This window comes from Denticeps clupeoides, chromosome 10, assembly GCF_900700375.1.
Source record: "Denticeps clupeoides chromosome 10, fDenClu1.1, whole genome shotgun sequence".
NCBI lineage: Eukaryota > Metazoa > Chordata > Actinopteri > Clupeiformes > Denticipitidae > Denticeps > Denticeps clupeoides.
The window spans coordinates 2787776-2808822 of NC_041716.1; the positions used below are offsets into that span (position 1 = coordinate 2787776).

Consider the following 21047-nt stretch of genomic DNA (forward strand, 5'->3'; position numbering starts at 1 on the left):
TCGGCGAGGATGCTGATTGCCCTTTCCGAGTGTCAGGCGCGCCTGTCAGACATCTCTTTTTATCGCTATTTTATTTTACGCTCCCCTTCATGCCGCCGTCTCTATTCAGCTCCTCTGCATGAGAACCTGTCGGCGGTGAAAGGAGCCACTACTCGCGCCGTGGGAGGATGACTCAGTACACCGGAGACATTGTGTGCATGACGAGGAGAGACGGGCCTTCGGTGCCCTTCAACCACCCCCCTCCCGGTGGTCTGCAATCAACACTTCCTACACAAGTCAACCTGAATGGCAGCAAGCAGCGAGACGGAGTGGAGTAAGAACTTTTTATTTGTTACTGGTGACGTTTTCTTAACCTTTAACACAAATATGAAACACCACACAATATACCAATGACTGAGCTCTAAAACGTCGGCGTGTGCGTGACATTGAAGGTAATGACGAGTGTACAAATGTGCTTTTTTTCCCGCTGCTGCAGGGCGGGTGTGGCAGTCTGAAGGCCCCGCCCCTCCCCCAGCCTCCTGGCGAGTCTCCGCCCCCCCCCACACAGTGAGCAGATTCCCATGTCGAAATATCAAAATATTGCTTCTACCGACAGTAACAGTGCAAGTGTTGAGTCTTTAACATGGCAGAGTGTCACGAGAAGCGATGTCAGGTCTACAGGGTTTATACACAAACCTTTTTTTTTTTTTTTCTGATACCGTGGGGATCACAGAAAAGTGCATTTACATTCACATTACGTAAGGTCACCACAGAAACAGTGCCGCGAGCTGCGATCCTCTTTACTTTTCCTCTTTACGCACAAAGGCCGCAACAATTACAACAATCATCTCAATATTGCAGACAACGCACTGCACAAAACGAAGTGATCGTCTGTAAAACAAGATGTCGGTCAGTTATTATCTTCCCACGGCCCCCTTCGGGGGTAGTTCAGCTACATACAGTACACAGTACATTTCTGACAGAAGCAACTACACCATTGCAGCCCCCAGAATACAGGAATGTTGCATGCTGCAAGGGCCGGGCAATATTCTCCTAAATCTGAATATATTCGTGGTAAAAAAATGATTTTCTTTGCCTTTTCTCATGCATCTATAAACATAATAATGGTAATGGTTTGTGGAATAGAATAGCTGTAAATAAAACATATCATTAAGGAAGCACCACTAGATGGCGCTGCTTGTCAATGTGCAAACAAGGTAAAATGGCTTTAAATAACTCTCTTTTGCTATATATAGCTGTTAAGACATTATTATTTATGAATTGTATGCGATCCAGCTGTTGGTGTTCTTTCAACACCAGTCAGTTCATCCGATTCATGTCATTGTATCCTGAGATATGGCCCAGCCCTAGCTGCTGCTTTGCAGATCCGTACCTGGGCAACATTATTATTAATGCATAACGGTTCTGTGTCCATACATCATGAGAACGAAAAAAAAAAAAACTGCGAAAGAGAACACACAACACTGGAAGATTTACACAGACACACAAACACACACACACACGCACAGCCAAAGACAGTCGAAATAAAACTTTGCATACATGAACATGAAAAATCCTCCCACTTAACATACGGCAGCTACACTGACACACAACATACAAAAAAAAAACAATACTGTACAGGGATATACACTGGAAGGCCTGCTGCTTCCATGGATCATTTTTAATATAATTTACCATGATATACATCGATATATACAGCCTCGTTGTGTGTATATATATATATTTATATAGACACCAGGTCACCTGTAGCATTACTATAAAAATAAAACCAACATCACTCTGCTCTCACTGCAGCGCTGAATGAACGGGACTGTTCTTGCGTTTTATCCCACGCGGGACAATGCTTCGAACCCTGGCCCTAATGAACCAGGAGAAGGATGGTGTTCATCTGAGGGCCATTACATGACCCATCAGTGTGAGTAAAAGCATCTATACGGTCCGCTCATGAATAAGCCATTGAGCTACAGGTTTCAGATCCTACAGCTTCCTTTATGGTGGCTAAATCGCTTTTAAAAGGGCGGGGTTAAAAGGTTCAGCGTTTTCGCAAAATCAATTCAGTCATGTAAAAAAAAAGGCCAATTTGCCACTCTTGACCCAATTAATTGAAAAGGTTTTGTGCTGAACAGTTACGGGTTGCACCTGCTGCTGCGGTTTTTAAGGTCAATCAAAAGCTCATTGTGCCTAAAACAGTGTGCTTGCAATTTGGTGCTTTTGTCCAAGCGAAAGAGCTAAGACGAGCTCTGGCCAATGAAAATGCTGGCTTGGCAGGTCCTTGTGCTTCGTGTTTACTCGGCTACCGCATGGCACGGGCACCAAAGTGTTTGCCGACGGCGACTGTTTGCCTGGACTATGTGGGATGTTAATGTGAGAGCCCGCCCACTAACCCCACTGCTTGTGTGTTCCCCTGGGTCCGCGCCTTTGGCAAAATAAAGTGCGATAAAGTGATGGAGCGCGACAATAAAAAAAAAAAAAAACTGCTACGGCGTGAGGGGGTCACCAGCGCGGATCTCCGCTGTGCTGGCTGTCCAGTGTCGTCCTCGTGCAGCCACACGGGGTTGGGCCACAACACACAAGCATGCCAATGACGACCCCCTGTGGCCAAAGTCGGGTACTGCGGCAGTGTCGGTTCCTGATTGTGTTTCAACGCTCGATGCTCTGTGATAGAGGAGTGTGTGTCCCAATTTGTAAAGCCCCTGAACCTGTCCTGGGGGATTCATTAGCACGCGGCAGCCCGTCTGGCTCCCGACAGCCCGTCCCCTGCGCCGAGCCGCGCCTATTTTTAATTCCAAAAAAAAAAGAGAGCAACGCTCCGCTGGGGCCGCCCGTTCTGTGGCGAACAAAGCATGACTTAAGGCCTTAAAATGACGATAAGAGAGAAGCACGGGACATTTAGTACACCTACAGCACAAAGAAATCTACACCTACCGATGACACCCTGTTCAAAAGGTCACAGATCGCACAGCACAAACATTTCTTATTGCACACAGAAATGAGAACGTAATGTGGCAGTTTTAAAACGAACGTCCATCGCCATCGAATAGCGAATGGCCGAATCATATCTTTTCTCAGACTTTCTTCAGAGCGCACTGCTGCACACAACATCTACCTATATACAGATTGTTGTCCTACGGGTTGTAATTATCGAGATCTAGGCAACACAACGATGATTATTGGAGGTGTAGTTTTACACCCCCGACTACAAATGTTTCATGCATTTATCTGAAATTTGGTCTAAGTGCCTGAAAGCCTGACTACTGAGATTTGGAGAACTACTGGACACTGCAGGGTTTGGTGATACTGCTGACTACCATCAGACCATTTTTAAAAAAGTAATACTTTAAAATTCCGTCATCGTTTGTCATCCGATTTTCTATTTTTCGATAGTTTTTGGTCTTTTGTGCTTTTTCTTTTTGGATCTGGGAACGTATTTTGTCACCCGGTAATAATTCCGTACCTAAGGCCCACACTAGTGTGCCAATTTGGTAAGGCAACAGAAGAAAGCTCCGCTGCAGAAGAGAAGCTCTTCTGTCCTGCAGTGGGAACTGCGATGGCTTTACGATCGACATAATGAGTCCTGCCCTACTCTGTCTGTGCAGCATGAAGAGTTGCAGCAGTGCAGGACACCTTAACTCTTTCCTCGCAGGCTTTAAGTATGTACAGAGCATGTTGATATGTGTGTGTGTGTGTGTGTGTGTTTAAGAGGAGGTGGAGCAGCGATCATAAGTCAGTCTTGGGCCCAGCGCTTGTCTGACTGCTGGTGCCGTAACCCAGGCTGGAGATGGAGGTGGTGGTCAGCTCTATAGGGGACGAGCTCCCGGGCCCAAGGTAGGCGCGGTGGGTGGGCATGGGGGATGGCGCCTCGCTGGGGTTCTTACTCAGAATGAAGCGCGTTTCATCCTCCAGGTTGGAGATGTCCTTCATCATGCTCTTCTTGTAGGAAACGGAAAGCTTGTTGGAGCCGTCGGGCAGGAGGTTGAACTTCCGGGCGATGAAGACCACAGGCAGAGGAAGCATGGCTATGATGATGAGGGCAAAGCACATGGCCAGCGCCCACGGAGGGTAGCTCTGGAAGCGCTCGGTTGCCTGAGAAAAGGTAAAAGAAGGAGTGTGACACAAATTTCCAGAGAGGAGTGGAAATATTCAGCAATCATGTCATGATTTCTTTTTTCTGAAGCTTCTTGGTTGCATGTACAGGTATGTACGCACTCATGTTGCAAATCACAGGTTAGAGTAATTATAAATCAATCAAGTTATTTTTGAAGGTAGCCATCAATCTTAAACCAATGACTAATTAAGAATAAGAGCATTTACTGATTACATTTCGCAGACAGACACATGGTATTTCCCTTAAAGGTCCCCTATTATCCAAAAAACTTTATTAATGCCAAAGGCAATTGCTTATATTGGTCTTTACACCTATCACCATTTCTAGCCACTGCAGGGCCATAGACAGACTGGGGGAACTTATATTGATGTTAAATAATCTCACAAAGTGACATTTGTATAATAGAGGACCTCTACTTTTTTAAAAATTTATACACAACATTCATTGTAATTTGGTTGTGCATGAATTGCCAAAAATCGTCAAAAATCTCCCAAATCTGTTACCAGTTGTAAATGAACCGACTGACCAGTTCTTGGACCCAGGCGTTGTATCCAGGGGGACTGACGGCCATCTCAATGACGGAGGCGACAATCAGCACAATAAGACATATCGGCGACACATACTTCCACAGGTAGAAGTAGATGGTACACGGTCGGAATCCTAACATGTCCTCAAGGTCCTGCATGAACCTGAACATATGACACACTCATCACACATACTTCGTCACCTCGTTTTGAACGGTTGACATCAATGTTGTCCTGAGTTCATCATACGCGGACAAACAAATGGCACTTTTACCTCTTGGTGCCGTAGATCCAGGCCACCGAGATGTTCTCCAGTATGACTACAATAGTGAGAGGCAGTCCGGCAGAATAGTCGTCAAACATGGTGACAAAGTAGTTCCCAGATCGCTGGACAAAAAGAAGGCCACAGAGAAAGGCCACAACGCAGCAGCCGCCTGAGGGGTCATGGGAAAGGAGGTCATGCCGAGCGCCGACGGTGACACTGTGTTGCTGCGGAAAGAAAGCTGCTCACCTGTCAGAATCTCCTTGCGCACCTTGAAGGTGTCCAGCACCGGCGTGGTGATGCCAGTCATGGTGCCAATCATGCTGCCCAGTCCCAGGTTAATGAGCATGAAGAAGAACATAACCGACCAGAACGGGGAAGCAGGGAAATAAATCATTGCCTCCGTAAAGGCGATGAATGCCAGACCAGTGCCTTGTACTGCCTGCAGATTCAAACGAAAACAGGTCAAACCAGGACGAGACACCAGTCCCATAGACGTCCGCTCTCAAGTCTTTACTTTGTTGAGCTCGTCCTCCAACACACACGGTTCCAGGTCCAGCTGGTCAAAGCTGTCACCGCGGACTGTCTTGATGACGCCATACATTTCCGCATAGTCCTCCGAGGTGAGGTAGGAGAAGTTGACATGCGGGGGGATCAGGTCGTGACTCAGAACGCCTGAGTTGAGGAGGCCTAGAATCTTCTCTCCGTTCCTGAAGTCAGGGAAAGTGAAGTGACTCTCATTGTGATACACAAAAAAATGTGTCCTCTGGACCAGCTTCAGGACATTTTTTGTTCTTTTCTTTTGTGTGTGTGTGTGTGTGTGTGTGTGTGTGTGTGTGTATGATGAATGAATATTGCCCCAAATTCACTTTTCTTAGGTACCTTACTAAGTGACTTACTAAGGCTATAATTATATTTAAATGTATAAGGCTTATTGATTTTAAAATAGGTTTTCTGTACATGTTGTATTAAGGCACATTGTGAAAAGACACACGGGAGGAGCAACTGAAATTCAGCTCACTCACTCGACCACGCATTTCTCATTCATGATGTTAGCCTTGAAGCCCAAAACGGCAAACACCACCAGCGTGGCCAGCACAGAGGTGAGGAAGTTGATGACGGAAACCAGTACGGCGTCGAAGTGGCAGTTGTTGTCGCGCTTGTTGTAGCTGGAGAAAGCGATCACCCCACCGAAGCCCAGACCCAGGGCGAAGAACACCTGTGTGGCCGCCTCCCTCCACACCTGGGGCTCCAGCATCTTCTCCAGCTAAGTTGCAAGCCAGAGAGAAATGAACAAATTCAGATGGGTCCCTCTGGTTGAGTAAAGACAGCGATTTACAGAACCAGCCACCAGGGGGAGACAAGAGACACATTTCCTCCTTGGCAGGAGGAAGGGAGACGAGTCAGGCCGCTCGAAAGAGTTGAATCCCTACAGCACTGACTCACTACAGTTTGCATACACTGCAATGCAGCCCTCGGCCTACCGAATGCGAGAATAAAAGTCATGAGTCACTGCACCAACAATGCACATTTCATCCTGTGGCAATTCGATATTGTACAGGGCTGCGGAATTTGTCGGGTTCCGTGCATTTGCATGCATATGTGGGTGGCTTTGTGAGCCTCGATGTTGGGTGCGTGGGTGCAATTTTTTTTATGCAAGTGCAGATCAGCAATTGCATAACATCCACAACGCTTGCTCACCTTTGGTGTAAACATGTGCGCAATTCCGTCCACGGCCCCTTTAAGCATCAGCCCTCGCACCATGAAGCAGATGAGCACCACGTAAGGGAAGAGGGAGCTGAAGTACATCACCTGGTGCCATGTGACAGAAGACAAGCGTTACCATGGTCACATTGAGTGCAAACGGGATCGTTTCCTTTTTTTTTGTAAGACCATCCCTTTAAGAGGGTGAAATTCCAGCATTCTGGCAAACCCAAAAATGCATGACCCCATGATCGAAGTTTCCTTACCTTCCCCGAAGACTGGATGCCCTTGAGCACGGCCAAGCCCACAATGATCCACGCGGCCAGCAGCGACAGAGTCATCCTCCAGTTCAGTCCCCCACTGTCTGCGATGGTGCTGGTGATGTTGAGGGTTTCCCTGTACCAGAAGTACGTCGTCGCTGAACTCTTCTCGCACTCAGGCTCCACAACTACCGGGGCACAAAAGTGCCGCGTCAGAGTCCGACAGATTCCGACCCGACAAGTACAGCTTTGGAAAAGCTCGGCTTTCGCTATGAGCACTAGGCTTAGAAGGGAAAGAAAATGTGCAGCAAAATTAGCGGGATTTAATACATACGACTAGCCTCTGTTTCACCTCCTCAGCATCCATTTTTGCATCTCTCTCGCGATAACTAAAATGCATCACCTGACAACTGTGTTTGAGAATTGCAAATCAAATGAATATTTAATAAAAAAAATGACATGTAATAAAACCACTTGCAAAATAATTTGGACCGATAACCGAAACAAATTTACAAGCAGCGAATCATTCGGAAAGGACAGGTACTATAGCCCGGACGTTTGCTGACCGCGAGCCAATCCGACCCAACCTGACCTAGGTTCGACAAAAAATGATAGAAATTGAGAACTGACCCGACTAGGTCCACGCCACGTTATCACTTCACAACTCAAAACTAATCCGTTTGTGCGATTGGAATTTCAGCTTTTACGTGCATTTTACTAAGCATGCTGGGAAATTAACCCCCCTTCTGTGTACATAGGCAAAGCAAAATGAGGTCTGCATGCATTTCAAAGAATCAAGCCGAAGTTAGCGCACAGTCCATTCCACTCACAGGCTTGGGAGCCGTTCCTTCTGATTGGGCAGTCACTCCAGGGCAAGGGGTACTGAAAAGACTGGAAAAAATAGAAGATGCTCCAACCAATGATGACGTTGTAGTAAAGACCCACAAAAGCGCAAACCTGCGAAGTTAAAAATGAATAGTTAAGTCATGCATTGTTAACATCAGCCAATATAACTGAGGTGATAAGTGGGATTTTTGCCCCGGTTTTTGTGTTAATAACATATCAAGTGAGCATATTAAGACATTCATGTTTCAATGCATAAGAACATCGGTATGAATCTTTACATGATTAAAAAAAATGTCAAATTGCAATAGGAACGTAATGCTTTTACGTTTCCTAGATAGCACAAAAACAACACAAGCCCAAACATGTCCAAATACGCGAGAGTAGCATCAGCGCCCTGCTGACGATTGGAGGCTGACAGTTTTTCAGTGCATCCTGTGGCGTCACACGATTCCCATGGGATGGGAGTCAAGTTCACTATTGATCACGTGACTGGGACATGACAGGAAAAATGTTGCCTGTATTGAGCAGTGAGTGGAGAAAGACAATGTGAAAGCCAATTCATGACCCTCTCTGTGGCCAGCACATTCACCTTTACCATTCATCTTTACCCTCATAGTTACACTGGCTACAATGCTGCTGCCGGCAACAGACACACACTTTGAATTAAGTCGCCTGCCATTTCAGTTTCTATAGCACAGGGGAATAGCAGGGGAAAGTGTTCTTATTTCCATCAGCACTTTTTACGATGCACATTGTCGAAAAGCACTTAACAAGAGAACGGTGCTCAAGGCACCCACAGTGGCAAGGAAAAATTCCCTAAAAAAGGAAGAAATCTTGAGAGGAACCTAGGCCCAGCAAGGGCAGTCTATCCTCGTCTAATCAGCACTGGATTACCCTGGGCGTTCAGTTTTATTTAAAGTGAAGTGATTGTCACATGTGATACACAGCAGCACAGCACACGGTGCACACAGTGAAATTTGAAATTAGTCACCATTCTCATTGTTTGAGAACATTATCCAACCATCTTATCCTTACTCATCTACATTTTGTTACTCAAATTTCCTGAAATCCTGCTTATAGGTATTGGTATTTCAATTGATATTGATAACTGTTATTGATAACTCCCCCTCTCAGCAGGTTAAGAGCCAGGGTGTCATCCTCGACATTACGCTTTTCTTTTCAGTCTCATATCAATAACCTTACCCGGTCTGCCTATGGTCATCTTCTTCAATATCAATATCAAGCTCCTCGATCCTTCCCTCACCCACCATACCGCTGCCATCCTGTCTCACTGCCTCGTCACTTCTCGTTTGGATTATTTGATCTTTTATTACTATTACTTTAACGATGCACAGAGAGAGAGGGGTTCAGGATACATTTCACTGCGTATAGCTATGCACATGAGAAGTGAAAAACTTGAATCTTTAGCCCCTCTCTCCCTCCGTCACTACTGCCTAGTGCAATTCACTGTGTACCTCCCACCTCCATCCCACAAGTGTGGGACATGAACTACATTCAGGCGTCGGCAATGAGTCCCTCCCTCCCTCCCTCCAGCGACTGACAGCTCACCTGAACTGTGAAACGAGCGTATTACTTTCTCAAGTGATTCGGTTCGGAACGTCCCTTTAAAAGATTCGTTCTTTTGATCGTTCGCAAAATGACACAACATTACCCAGGAGATCCTACCAAAGGTTTCTGTGTGGGCTCATTCACTGTGTACCTCCCACCTCCATCCCACAAGTGCGGGACATGAACTTAGGCGTGGCGAATCAGAGCAACGCAGCAGGCCGCCCCCTTTGCCGGTGCTCTCTCTGAGATGTGGCCCTGTCACACAGCGGCTGCCGTGCAGGAACCTGAATTATTAAAAAGCCCTCCCTGCAGGGTATTTATAGCAGCTTAACGCAAAAACTCCTGCTTTGGTCTGAATTAAAATAGCCCTTGCCGACTCTGCTGAGAGAATTTCACTCCTAAATCTGTGGAACAGTGCAAGGGGACAATGCTAATGCTAAAACGTCTGCCCCGATCTGCCCCTGATCTGCCAAGGTGCCACTGAGGTGCCACTCAGCAAAGCACCGTCCCCTCACACCGTCGTCTGTCATGGCCGCCCACTGCTCACTAAGGGTGATGGGTTAAATGCAGAGGACAAATTTCACTGTGTGCACCATGTGCTGTGCTGCTGTGTATCACAAGTGACAATCACTTCACTTTGACTTTGCTAACAAACACACATTGTTGTCTGCAGTTTGCACGCTAGGTGTTGAGGTTCAAAAAAAGTGGACTGTGGTGGGAAAAGGTAATTTGCTTTTTGTACTCTTTTAGATGCAGTATGCTAAAGCTCCTTTGAAAACCATAAAAAATCTTTAGCTAGATTCCAGGACAAACCCCAAAACTTGCATTTGGTTGCCAGCTACCAGCTTTTACAAGAACTGGGGCGAGGACATAAGATGATGAGTTGTGAAGAACGGGTGACGAGACCATGACCACGACAGGTCTAACATGGAGAACAAGATGAAAGCCTTGCCAGCGCCAAGTGGTTCCTGTCTTTCAGTTGATTCACATCATTGTTTGGAGCCACATCCAGGATATGAGCCAATAAATCTGATTTGACATTCAGAACCCAACCTTCAACCCTGTTGTAGTTCAGTATGAGTGATGGTGCAACTAGATGGTTGAAAAGGTCATGACTCGGCTCACAGGGTAGATCTACTCATCAGACACACACTGCCTGGACCCCAAAGACCCGACGCTCTGGCGCTACGTCAACTCACTATTAAACTCGACACGCCGATGCCCCCTAGCTGCGGGTAGACGTAGTTCCACACTCCGATGCTCCCTCGGCGGATTCTCTGGCCCACCGCTAGCTCCAGGAAGAAGAGCGGGATGCCGATCAGCAGGAGGAGGATGAAGTACGGGACCAGGTACGCACCTGTGACGAAAGGGACATTCGATTACGATTCCGTTTACTGGGATCTTCAACGCTACACGAATGCACACTGTGAGCTGGAAGTGCACTGGCTAGGAACTAATCGAGACAAGACTGTGTCACCATGCGTCACAACACTTCCTGCCATCGCACCACCCACAAAGCGTTTGATGTGTACATCAAAAACACAGCGACGCACTATTTGGTTGTTGGGCGAGGGCTATAAATGTAATAGTGCATTAAGCCGATTGCTGTAGTATAAAAAAAAAAACAGATGTCAGAATAATAATGGAGGCCAGGATTTATATGCAGAGCCTTTGTTGTCTGGGAGGAGGAGGTTCAATGAGAGGAGAGGCCTGGTGCTACGATAGACAGGCTTCTACAAAACCGACATGCTGGTTCCATGCAGATTTTACACCCTTCCCACACATTGTCACATCAGGCAGGTCTTCATGACTCAGGAACAAGGACTACCCTCTTTGTTGGTGTGTAATTATTCTTGACAGATGACCTAGTCTTCACTCCCCAAGGCATGAAGCGACCCTATCGCTTGTGCGCCAGTTGTTCTCCCTCACGAGACCTGCTGTCTTGACGGTGCTCTGGTCCGGTGGGGAAGCCCATGCTTCTTCCATACGTAACAATTCCAGATCAGAATCCAAAACCTGCTTTACCCGGACGTAGTATGGCTACGGGTTTCTATTCCCACCCACTCAGTAGCTCAGTGAATGAAAAGGAACTCCAGAAAAGACCTGCAAAAGATGTGCCATTTTGTGCATGTAAATATGCAATTTTAAAAATGTTAACCAGCTCACAATATGAGTTAAAAATCCATTCTTATTGAGATAAATTATTATTGTAATGTCCTTAGACTGTGAGCAGATGATGAAGACAATCAGCATGATCCTTTTACGGCATAACTGGCATCCTGACAGATGAATGATCAATATGAAAATGTTGACTTGATGCTACCTATGGCCCGCCCAGTGGCAGGAATAATATGCTAATATCAGGCATTAATGGTGTCTGCCAGAAATAAATCCTGTATGTAGCTCGTCAGGATGTGAAAATTCGGCAGGCTGTTGCTGCCCCTTTGTTCCCATTAATCCTTAAGCTACACGGTTGGTGACAGGACCGAAATTAACCAGTGAAAAATGGCTTCCTCGTGTCGGAATTGCAGGTTAACACACCTTCGGCCCGTTAGCAAGTGACGGTAGATTTATCTGGGCAGAACCCATGCGTACGTGTTTCTGTCTTGCCATGTTTGGCCTTAAAATGACCTGAGAAACAACACGTGAGAAGAGGTGACCTGTTACCATGGTGATTTAAGTGACATGGTCTTCTGGGAGTTCATATTTCCACATTGGTGAGACCTTCATGCAACCTATCAATCAAAAACATGCCTGTTGAAAAGATTACGAAGATCATCCACCAGCGTCTGAGGTTCTTCTCAACTGATTTCATTCACAAGACCGTACGTACGGCGAGCGTACAGTAAATAAATTAAGCACACATTACGAGCCAGGTATGGACGAAACGATCAGACACACCAGATGAGACTCACCTCCACCATTTTTCTGGCACAGGTAGGGGAAGCGCCACACATTGCCCAGGCCCACAGAGAAGCCCACCTGGGCCAGGATGTACTGCAGCTTGCTGTTCCACGCGGGACGCCCGTCCTCGAGTTCGGGGAAGTTGTCCGGCTGCTTTCCAATGGGCGCCGCGCCCCCCCCCGCCCATGTTCATACTCATCTGACTGCTTTTATAGTCCATGGGGGCCTCCAGGGCCAGCAGGTCGGCCACGGACTCCGTGACATGCTCCTTACTGTGCTCTGGCTGGGTCACTTTGAGGTGCTTCGGCATGATGGCGGTCACAAAAACAGCTCAGACTGGGCTGCTTTCCTCCTGTCAATCAGAGGCCAGAGTTTAGAGTTGTGGTTTTTCAAGTCGACACAATTAACACAACTTCACGCCAAATTCCGGACTTAGCAGCTGAAATGAATGACTCTGTCTGCAACGTGGGTGCTAGTGAGCCAGCAGCAGATATGCAGTAAAGCACGTGCTCCTCGTCAGGTGACGGGGCCTGTGGTCAGGTTCGCTTTATTACATCCAAGCACAGCGGGTGTTGGGCCGGAGCGGGAACGTTCTGGGTCCCTACACATGCTCAGCTATTCCTCCCACGTTCACTCACAAGCCATGGAACCGCCTGCATCGGCCAATTCACACGCAGTTTCACATTCCTTTAAAAAGCAGAACAGGTATGTGGCATGCGTGAGAGAAATGCACTGCTACACATCGCCATCGGCAGCATTTCATCAATAATCCAAGATCATTATGCGGAAACGATTGAGCCCAGTTGAAAAGTGCCAGTTCGGTGTTTAGGAAATCGTCAGTTCTTCTCTGAACTGGCCAAATTAGACCAGCATTGTGGTCTAAGGTCCAGGCAACTGACTTCACAGGGCTCGACCTTCAGTTTGCGTGTTGCCAAGCTTCGCATCTGCCACACAGCTACTCGTTATATCCGTTATACTACACGACGGCAAAGCCCGTGCACCAAGAATCGAGCGGCAAGAGTCTGCACCATGGTACACTCCAGCATGGCACCCACTGTCAATCCAGGGCCACATGCCAAATTCACTCAAGCCAAAAGGTGCGAAGAGGCCCTCGAAGGTGCAATGCATCGCCACGCGTGGCCGTGTGTATGCAGGAGTGGAGTATTGCTGGACACTGTGGCATTGAGGATCCTGAAATTACGATCCAGACAGTGCCATTTCGGAAGAGGTTTTATCCTGGCCATCAAGGCACCCAGCTTTATCTGACAGTGCCAGTCTCCACATTAAAGAAATTTGAGATTTAAAAAAAAAACTGAGCTGCACAACTCACTGCTGAACCTCTCCTCCTCTTCCTCCTCCTCCTCCTCCTTTTATTCCAGTTGCGTCGCGCAGAATTTATTTCCAGGCGTCTCTGCTGCCGTCGGCGGCCGTAAATCGCGCCGGTGCTGGAGCATGAATGGAACTCGTCTCACAAGCGACCCGTTACGCGCTCCGATGACGTATTATTCCGCCACAAAGGAAAAAAAAAATTGGACGTGGACAGCGCGCGTCTTCAAGGTCACGCCGCGAAGGGACACCTGGCGACAGATCGGCGCGGAGAGTCACCCGTGGCGAGAGTGCTGCGTTTCACCGTTTATTAATATATGCATATAAACAGAAAGAAAGAAAGAAAGAAAGAAAGAAAAAACGTCGCGTCTGCTGACACGCGCCACGTCCCGACAGCGTGACAGTGACGATGGCCCTGCAATCGCGGCACGACACGCGATGCGCGGCTTTATTAAAATGTTAGTAAAATGTCGCGCTCACGAAATGCGCTCAGACGCGTGAATATCTCACCCGACGGACTCGGACGCGTGAGGAATATCCGTGCGTGATTTGGTGCGCTTCCCTCCGCGCGCGACGCGTGCCAACCTGCGCGCCGCGTAACGGTGACGCAGGAACGTCGCTCCCTCCCTCCCCTCCCTCCGTCCCTCCCTCCCTCCGAAATGACCGGCTCGTACCCCGCCCCGGGCTGACGCGCGGTTACATATCACATAAGTCGAAGGCTGTCAATCATTCTGCGTGGATAACCCCGAGTGGGTCTGTGGGGGCACATAAGTTGGTGTCTCCAAGCAATCCCCCCCCCCCCCCCCCCCCCCCCCCCACACACACACACACACACCCCTTTCATAATTAATAATGTCCATGGATCCTCCCTTCTGTGTGTACAGTCTTTGGGTTTTTGTTTAATAACTAAGATTTAATCCATAAAAAAGACAAGTGCGTGTCCCACAGCGTGGCAGCAGAAATAAAGTGGTCACTTTATTTACATTTTACATTTACATTTACAGCATTTACAGTCCCCCCCCCGAGACACTCGGGGTTAAGTGTCTTGCTCAGGGACACAATGGTAATAAGTGTAGTTTGAACCTCAGTCTTCTGGTTCATAGGTGAGTGTGTTACCCGCTAGGCTACTAGCACCCCTACTTTATGGGATGGGATGGTGGTGCTGATGATATTGCCGTATTTCCAGCCCCATTGAACCGTGGCTCCATTGTGAGTTTGAATCCTTTGAGCATCTCTGTGTGTAATTTCCTGTGGGCCCGATGCTCAGATCATCCCTCCATTCATTCGCGGCACCAGGACGCAGCCAGAGGAGCCAGAAATGGAAACCTTGCAGCGAGCAACGGTCATATGATCTGCGGTTGCCATAGCAACAGATCCCAGCAGTCGGCCCTTACAAGGTGAGTCACATGAGAGGCAGGAGGCGAGCTGGGAGCGCTCTGAGCTCATCCAAACGCCTCGTGATCCAGGGCCGAGGATGCTCAGCGTCGCTGGGGGCCGTGTTGTGCCGCCCAGGGGCGGGGCTGATGGGTGACTCAGCCGAGGACTATTTTCAGAGCGGAACATCCACGTCTCTCTTAGTGGTACATCATCCGGAGCTGCGTTGATCGTGTCTCGGGCCCACTGGTCAAGGTGTTAAAGGGAAATGTGGCGTCAGAACGTGTGCCGTGTCCAAGCACTTCCTCCTAATTCTCAAACGAGCCCCTCTAATCCTCTCAGCGGTATTTATTCTGCGCTCTGGTCACATCTGCCGGGGGCGGGGCTACAAGGTGAGCCGCCGCCCGGCGCAGCTGTGTGTGGGAGCAGATTTTCCCACCCAGGGGGCCCGGAGCTACACGCCACCCAGCCCTCCACTATTTACTCTCGCATCCCACCCGGGCGCTGCTTCAAAGACATGCTGGTCCTTCCCTGTCGCCCAGGTCCACTGTTGTCCGTCTGCTCAGATTTCCCCCGCGCTCCGCCCCAAAGTCCGTGGCAAATGGAGACAGGGACATGTGACAACTTTGTCATTGTTTGATGTTCCCGAGGCAAAGAAAGAGGCATTATTTCCCCCAAGCCACCTCAACATAGGGTAAACAGACATAAATATGAGACATGAAGCCACATTCATCCTGTCAGACCATTTAATGCGGCCAAGGACAGAATAGACACCCGGCGTCACCAAGAAAAACAATGAGCATCAGGCCTCGGCGGAATAAAGCACTGAAAAACACTCTACTTCCTAAAGTGATACATTAACAGCATCAGTACTGATGTATTGAGGTTTATTCAATAAACCAAAACTGATCTTCACTGTGCAGCACTGCGCAGATTATGGTAAAACCTGCTGCAAAAATGCGAAAGCTTGCAGACTGACACTCACAACTGATTTATGGTTCAATAAAGCTGTGAATGTGCCAATAAAACTGTCATCTCATCAGCATGAATACTGATTTTCTATAATGCCGCTAATTTCATGCAATATTGCAATGTTTCCCATGACTGAGCATTTCAACAGTGTACATATATGTATATTGTGCTTATATATTGTCTATTATATTATATATATATATATATTGTGTTATTATATGTTTTGTTTTTCCCTTTTTATTGTGTTTGCACAATGAACCTGTAGAAATGCAAAGTTTAGCTAGTATCACTGTTGTATAGTCTGAGTGACAATAATATGCAATTTGACTGTCCCAATACATTTACATTTACATTTACAGCATTTATCAGACGCCCTTATCCAGAGCGACTTACAATCAGTAGTTACAGGGACAGTCCCCCTGGAGCAACTTAGGGTTAAGTGTCTTGCTCAGGGACACAATGGTAGTAAGCAGGATTTGAACCTGGGTCTTCTGGTTCATAGGCGAGTGTGTTACTCACTAGGCTACTACCACCCAATAAAATAAACAGGACACATTTTGCAATGAAAAAATCTCAATTAATCACGACGAATCATGGTTCTTTACATAAACGCATGCTAATAATATTTAAAACCATTACTGAGACAGGCCATGGACTTGTTCATCAATTTAGAATTTTTCAAGTGCCAATCAAATACCAATGCCAAGTGCCAATCAAATGCCAATTTCCCGAATGTGGTGATTAGAGCCTAGTGGGCAAGACAGTGTCTCCAGTAGGGACTGTCCTTGACACTACTGATTATAAGGCGCTCTGGATTAGGGCGTCTGGTAAATGCTGTAGATGTAAATGTCATGTAAATGTGAATATGATGGGTTTATTGTAGGTTAGGTGGTAAAGTTGCCACTCCTGTGCTCCCTGCACGGCAGACACGCCCACCCTCAAAAGTTGACACGAGCGTACAATAAGCAAAACAGAGCTGTGTTAATGCCATTCATTTATTTTAACATGCTAAATATTTAATATAATATGATCTAAATATAATATTTTTAATATAAACATATTAGCACGCTATTGTTTTAATAGCTTCTGCATTTATATTCTATCATGTAGTGGATGGGCAGATGACGTGTTTGTGAAAATATTGCCCAAGCGATTGTTTAATAGGGGGTATAAACGTTTTAAATGTGGATAAATTACAAATGATGAAACTTGTCATTTACAACCACAGAGATTCTTGCTAAACTACAGGCATATTTTTTTCATGGATCATATAAGTCAAATAAGTCAATTTCTCCTCATATGATCAAAAGTAACTGATGTTTTGATAAAATCCCAGTCCGCTGCTGCTCTTGGACAACCAGAGCGAGGTTAACAGGCTTGCTGAGACACCCCGTCTAAACACTGCTGCCGATCGGAACAAATTCCAGTCCTCACTGATCCAGCGGGAGGATTATCAGCACACGGTGGCGCAGGAATTCTCCTGTATGGATTTGCCAGTGGTGAAGGCCATTTTCTGTCGCGAGCAGAAGAATGCTCATGACCCCTGCTGATCTGCTGATGAGAACCCAATCGTATTAGCAGCATTTGCAAGAATGCATTGTTGGGAAATCCGGCAGGGACTGGACGTTGTGGGTCAGCTGTAGACACAGGTTTTATTAAATAGAGGCTGTGGCAAAAGGAAGGTTTTCACATTAAATTAACTTCAATTAATCACATGGATTTGTCTTAATTGTTTTATGTCTCCAACAAAACACATCACAGTTAAAAGAAGATTATTTGATCATGTCAGAATAATAATCTAACAAAGTGACATTTTCGTGTCAAGCTGAACTTTAATATTCATGGTTTGAACTAATGCTAAAGAATTTGGACAGCCTAAATCAAATGAATCATGTGGAACCAACGTGCATTATTCCCTTTGGTAAAACCAATAAATAAAAAATCTAACCCGCCTAATACCACAAAACAGCTCACAGTGTGGAATCCACAAGATCTCTGAAGGCTTCCTGTGGTGTCCGCTTACACATAACCAGATGGTGCCACCATGGATCAGCCATGTTCTTCCAGACATCCCACAGACGCTCGATTGGACATGAGACATTGCCATCAGGAAACATGGTGGCCAAGGTCACCTAAAGACCTTATTGTTGGCTTACCAGTTCTCCTCCATTCTAACCACTAGAAACGGCTCAAATGCCTGACTTTTACCCTCACACAGAACCTTCTTTTCCGCATCCAGCACATCACCTCGGCCTGTGACAGTAACCAGGTCGTTGTTATTCTGATCCATGCCTTGTGAAGATATGTGCCTCTGGGTTTTTGATGGATGTGTGAAGCACTGTGGAAGTGATGGAGCACTGAGCAAGGTTTCCGAGGGCTTCCAATCAAAGGAAATTTACAGCAGAAGGTCCGGCTGTGCACAGAGCCGGAGGAAGAGAAACGATGCTCCTGGTTTTACAGCAGCGCCTGAGGATGTTGTCTGGTGGTCTCAGAGGGGTCTGTTTCCATCACACGGAGCAAAATATGACTTGATGTATGAAAGATTAATAAGTGGTTAATGGTCTGTGAGAAGATCATTTTTTTTGTGTCACGTTAGTGTGGATTAAGGCCTCAGACCCCTGACTCATTCCTGCTTCTGACTTCAGACCATCAGATGACAGAACACTGACTGCTGCTCTGAAATATGCTTGCTGGTTTAATCATTTGTACATGGATCCTGGAGAGTTGATGCTTATGAAACTTCATGTGTTTTAATACATTTTTCATATATGCATGTTTTAACCAATGACATAACGAATTTGAACGGTAACCCTGAATGCATAAGTGTACAACCATCATGAGTATGAGAAGGTTTGCTCATTTATGGTTTTAGGATTTAAAGAAATAACCAGATAGAAAATAGAAGTGGGACTAACGACCCACCCAGACCTCTTGTGGGTGTGTCATTACACCTATAAGATATGATGTTTTTATAAACAAATTTTAAAAGGGGAGGAGCCTGTATGCACGATTGACAGTTCTCACACCCCCTTTTTCCTCCATTTCCCTCCTTTCTCTACACTCCTAGTACCCCTTGTACACAAATGTGACCATGCCCACTACCAGCACCAGCATGCATATTTTCAGCAGTCTTTTTAATAGAATGGAATCTGTCTCTCCTGCAGACTAACAGTAACTGGAAAATCTGGAACAAGATTTTTTTTCACCAACCCCCCTAGATGCTAGATTAAGTGGGAATTTTTAATTGGATTGACAGGGATTCGTTTTTTTCCACAGATCAGATTTAAGATGTGGTAATAAACTGAGTGGTGAACAAGCCACGTTGTCAAAATGTCGTGATCAGTTCAAGACACCATCAAATGTGTTACACTATAAAATCCTAAACATTCCTATATAATCCTATATTACACTATAAAAACAATTCAGACAACATCCGAACCGATCAGGCCTGTGAGAAACTGCATGTTCTGCGACACTCATCATGTTCTACCCACGTAGGCCACATGAGAACTGCATGTCCCTCTGCCGTAATCCACATTAATACATGATCGTGGTGATGGGGCTGAGGGTTAAGCCTGTAGTACCAGCAGTGGGAGGTGTGATTGTTCAGCAGATGGCCATGTCGGATGGAGCGTGCTGCTTATGTAACCGCCGGGCTGAAGACGTGCCGCATCTGCGCTTTTCACCGGTCGGATTGGCAGCAGCGCTTTTCGCACAGATAACCTCTTTCTAGCCGTCAGGAGGCTCGTCGGCCTGGGTTCGGGGTAAAAAAGCCAGTTCCCAACCGACCAGATAATCAATAATCCCAGACATTAGGATGCTGCATACCTTATTACTCTACTGTACCCTGCTGTTACTGTGCTACATTATATTTGTGTATTTGCTACTTGATTTTTTATCACTGTACAACTTGTACATTTGTATGTGGGTCGCACTGATTTGACCTGAAACAGCCCAAAATAATTTAATGCTGGCAATATAAATACATCGAACATAAATACATTTGGCATACTCAAAATGTCTGAAAATGCCCGTCATTTCACAGCCGAACTCTTTTCGCTTTTCTGTGTGCTTCTAGACAACAGCACCCATCTCAGGTAAGGTCGGGAGGGTACGGCAGAGGTCGTGGTCCTTTTCATTCTGGTACTACAGTCACACAAACTGTCATGTTACAGAAATGACAGATCCCAAAGACACACAGCTAAACCAAATGTAACGTGGGCTAGCCTTGGTTGGTTGTCGTTTTAAAGAAAAAAGAAAAGCATTGCATCGAAAAACCACTTTCTCAGCTGCATTTTGTGAGATGGAGGTTCTGTTGCATGTGTGTCACTGTACTGCCCTCTAGTTGCACCGTCCGCTGCTGCACAGTTCCAGTTCTCCTGGGCCTGTGTGGGTCCTACGCTGGCGAACACTGACACAAAATTGCGTTAATGTGGGATTTTTTTTTTATGATTTAAAACCATACGGCTTCAACACATTTAAAAACATAATGTCAAGGTACGGTTTCCCATAGACCCAACAGGCCAGATGTTTCGGCCCACCATTGTTTAATAAAAAAATGTACTCATTGTTTTTTTAAATTGAAGTAATCTGCCCCACCTGGTTTGGTATTGCCATAATGTGAATAAACCAAATCAACCTGTTAGCAGTAGCATTTCAGTAAAGTAAAAAATTACACATAGGTATAAATTAAACAGCTTAGTTTAAAAGAGCAAACTAATATATTTTTTGTAAATTCTGGAATGAGAAAAAAAAAAACACATTAGACAAACAACAGCTGCAGTGTATGTCTGATAGTAAAAAGTTGGCTGGAAAAGACATGTCAGATGTGCGTTTAACACGTTGATGTTCGCTGCATTAAACCAGTTTTAAAAAGGGATGCAATGAGGCGATGCGGACCTGATTTTTCTGTCCCAAGGTTTGGAACTATCTGCCTCTAGAGAGATGTTTGGATTTAGCTTGTTTTTACTCTTATTTTAGTCACTTTTACCAATTTTATTCTGTTTTATGATATTATTTATCATGCATTTTATTTAGTTTTTGTTTTTTATTTTCCTAACTTATTCACTGTACTGCACTTTGGTCCTGTGTTGGTTTGTTTTAAAGTGCTTTTTAAATAAAGTTGGATTATATTGCTGTGAGAAGCGATTCTGATGAAGCTTACATTACGTTACACCTACAGTGCAACTCCTACAACAACT

General features: G+C 46.0%; 1 protein-coding gene across 1 annotated transcript; it reads right to left on the bottom strand.

Moving 5' to 3' along the window:
* Positions 1 to 309: 309 nt before the first annotated feature.
* Positions 310 to 14082, bottom strand: slc6a17 (solute carrier family 6 member 17). Its single transcript, XM_028993848.1, is given in 13 exon segments — positions 310 to 4083; positions 4632 to 4794; positions 4904 to 5063; positions 5141 to 5333; positions 5409 to 5601; positions 5917 to 6158; positions 6593 to 6703; positions 6862 to 7043; positions 7686 to 7812; positions 10470 to 10627; positions 12186 to 12352; positions 12354 to 12526; positions 13505 to 14082. Coding segments are annotated over 12 exon segments (2193 nt in total). The 5' UTR covers positions 12485 to 12526; positions 13505 to 14082; the 3' UTR covers positions 310 to 3717.
* Positions 14083 to 21047: the final 6965 nt, after the last annotated feature.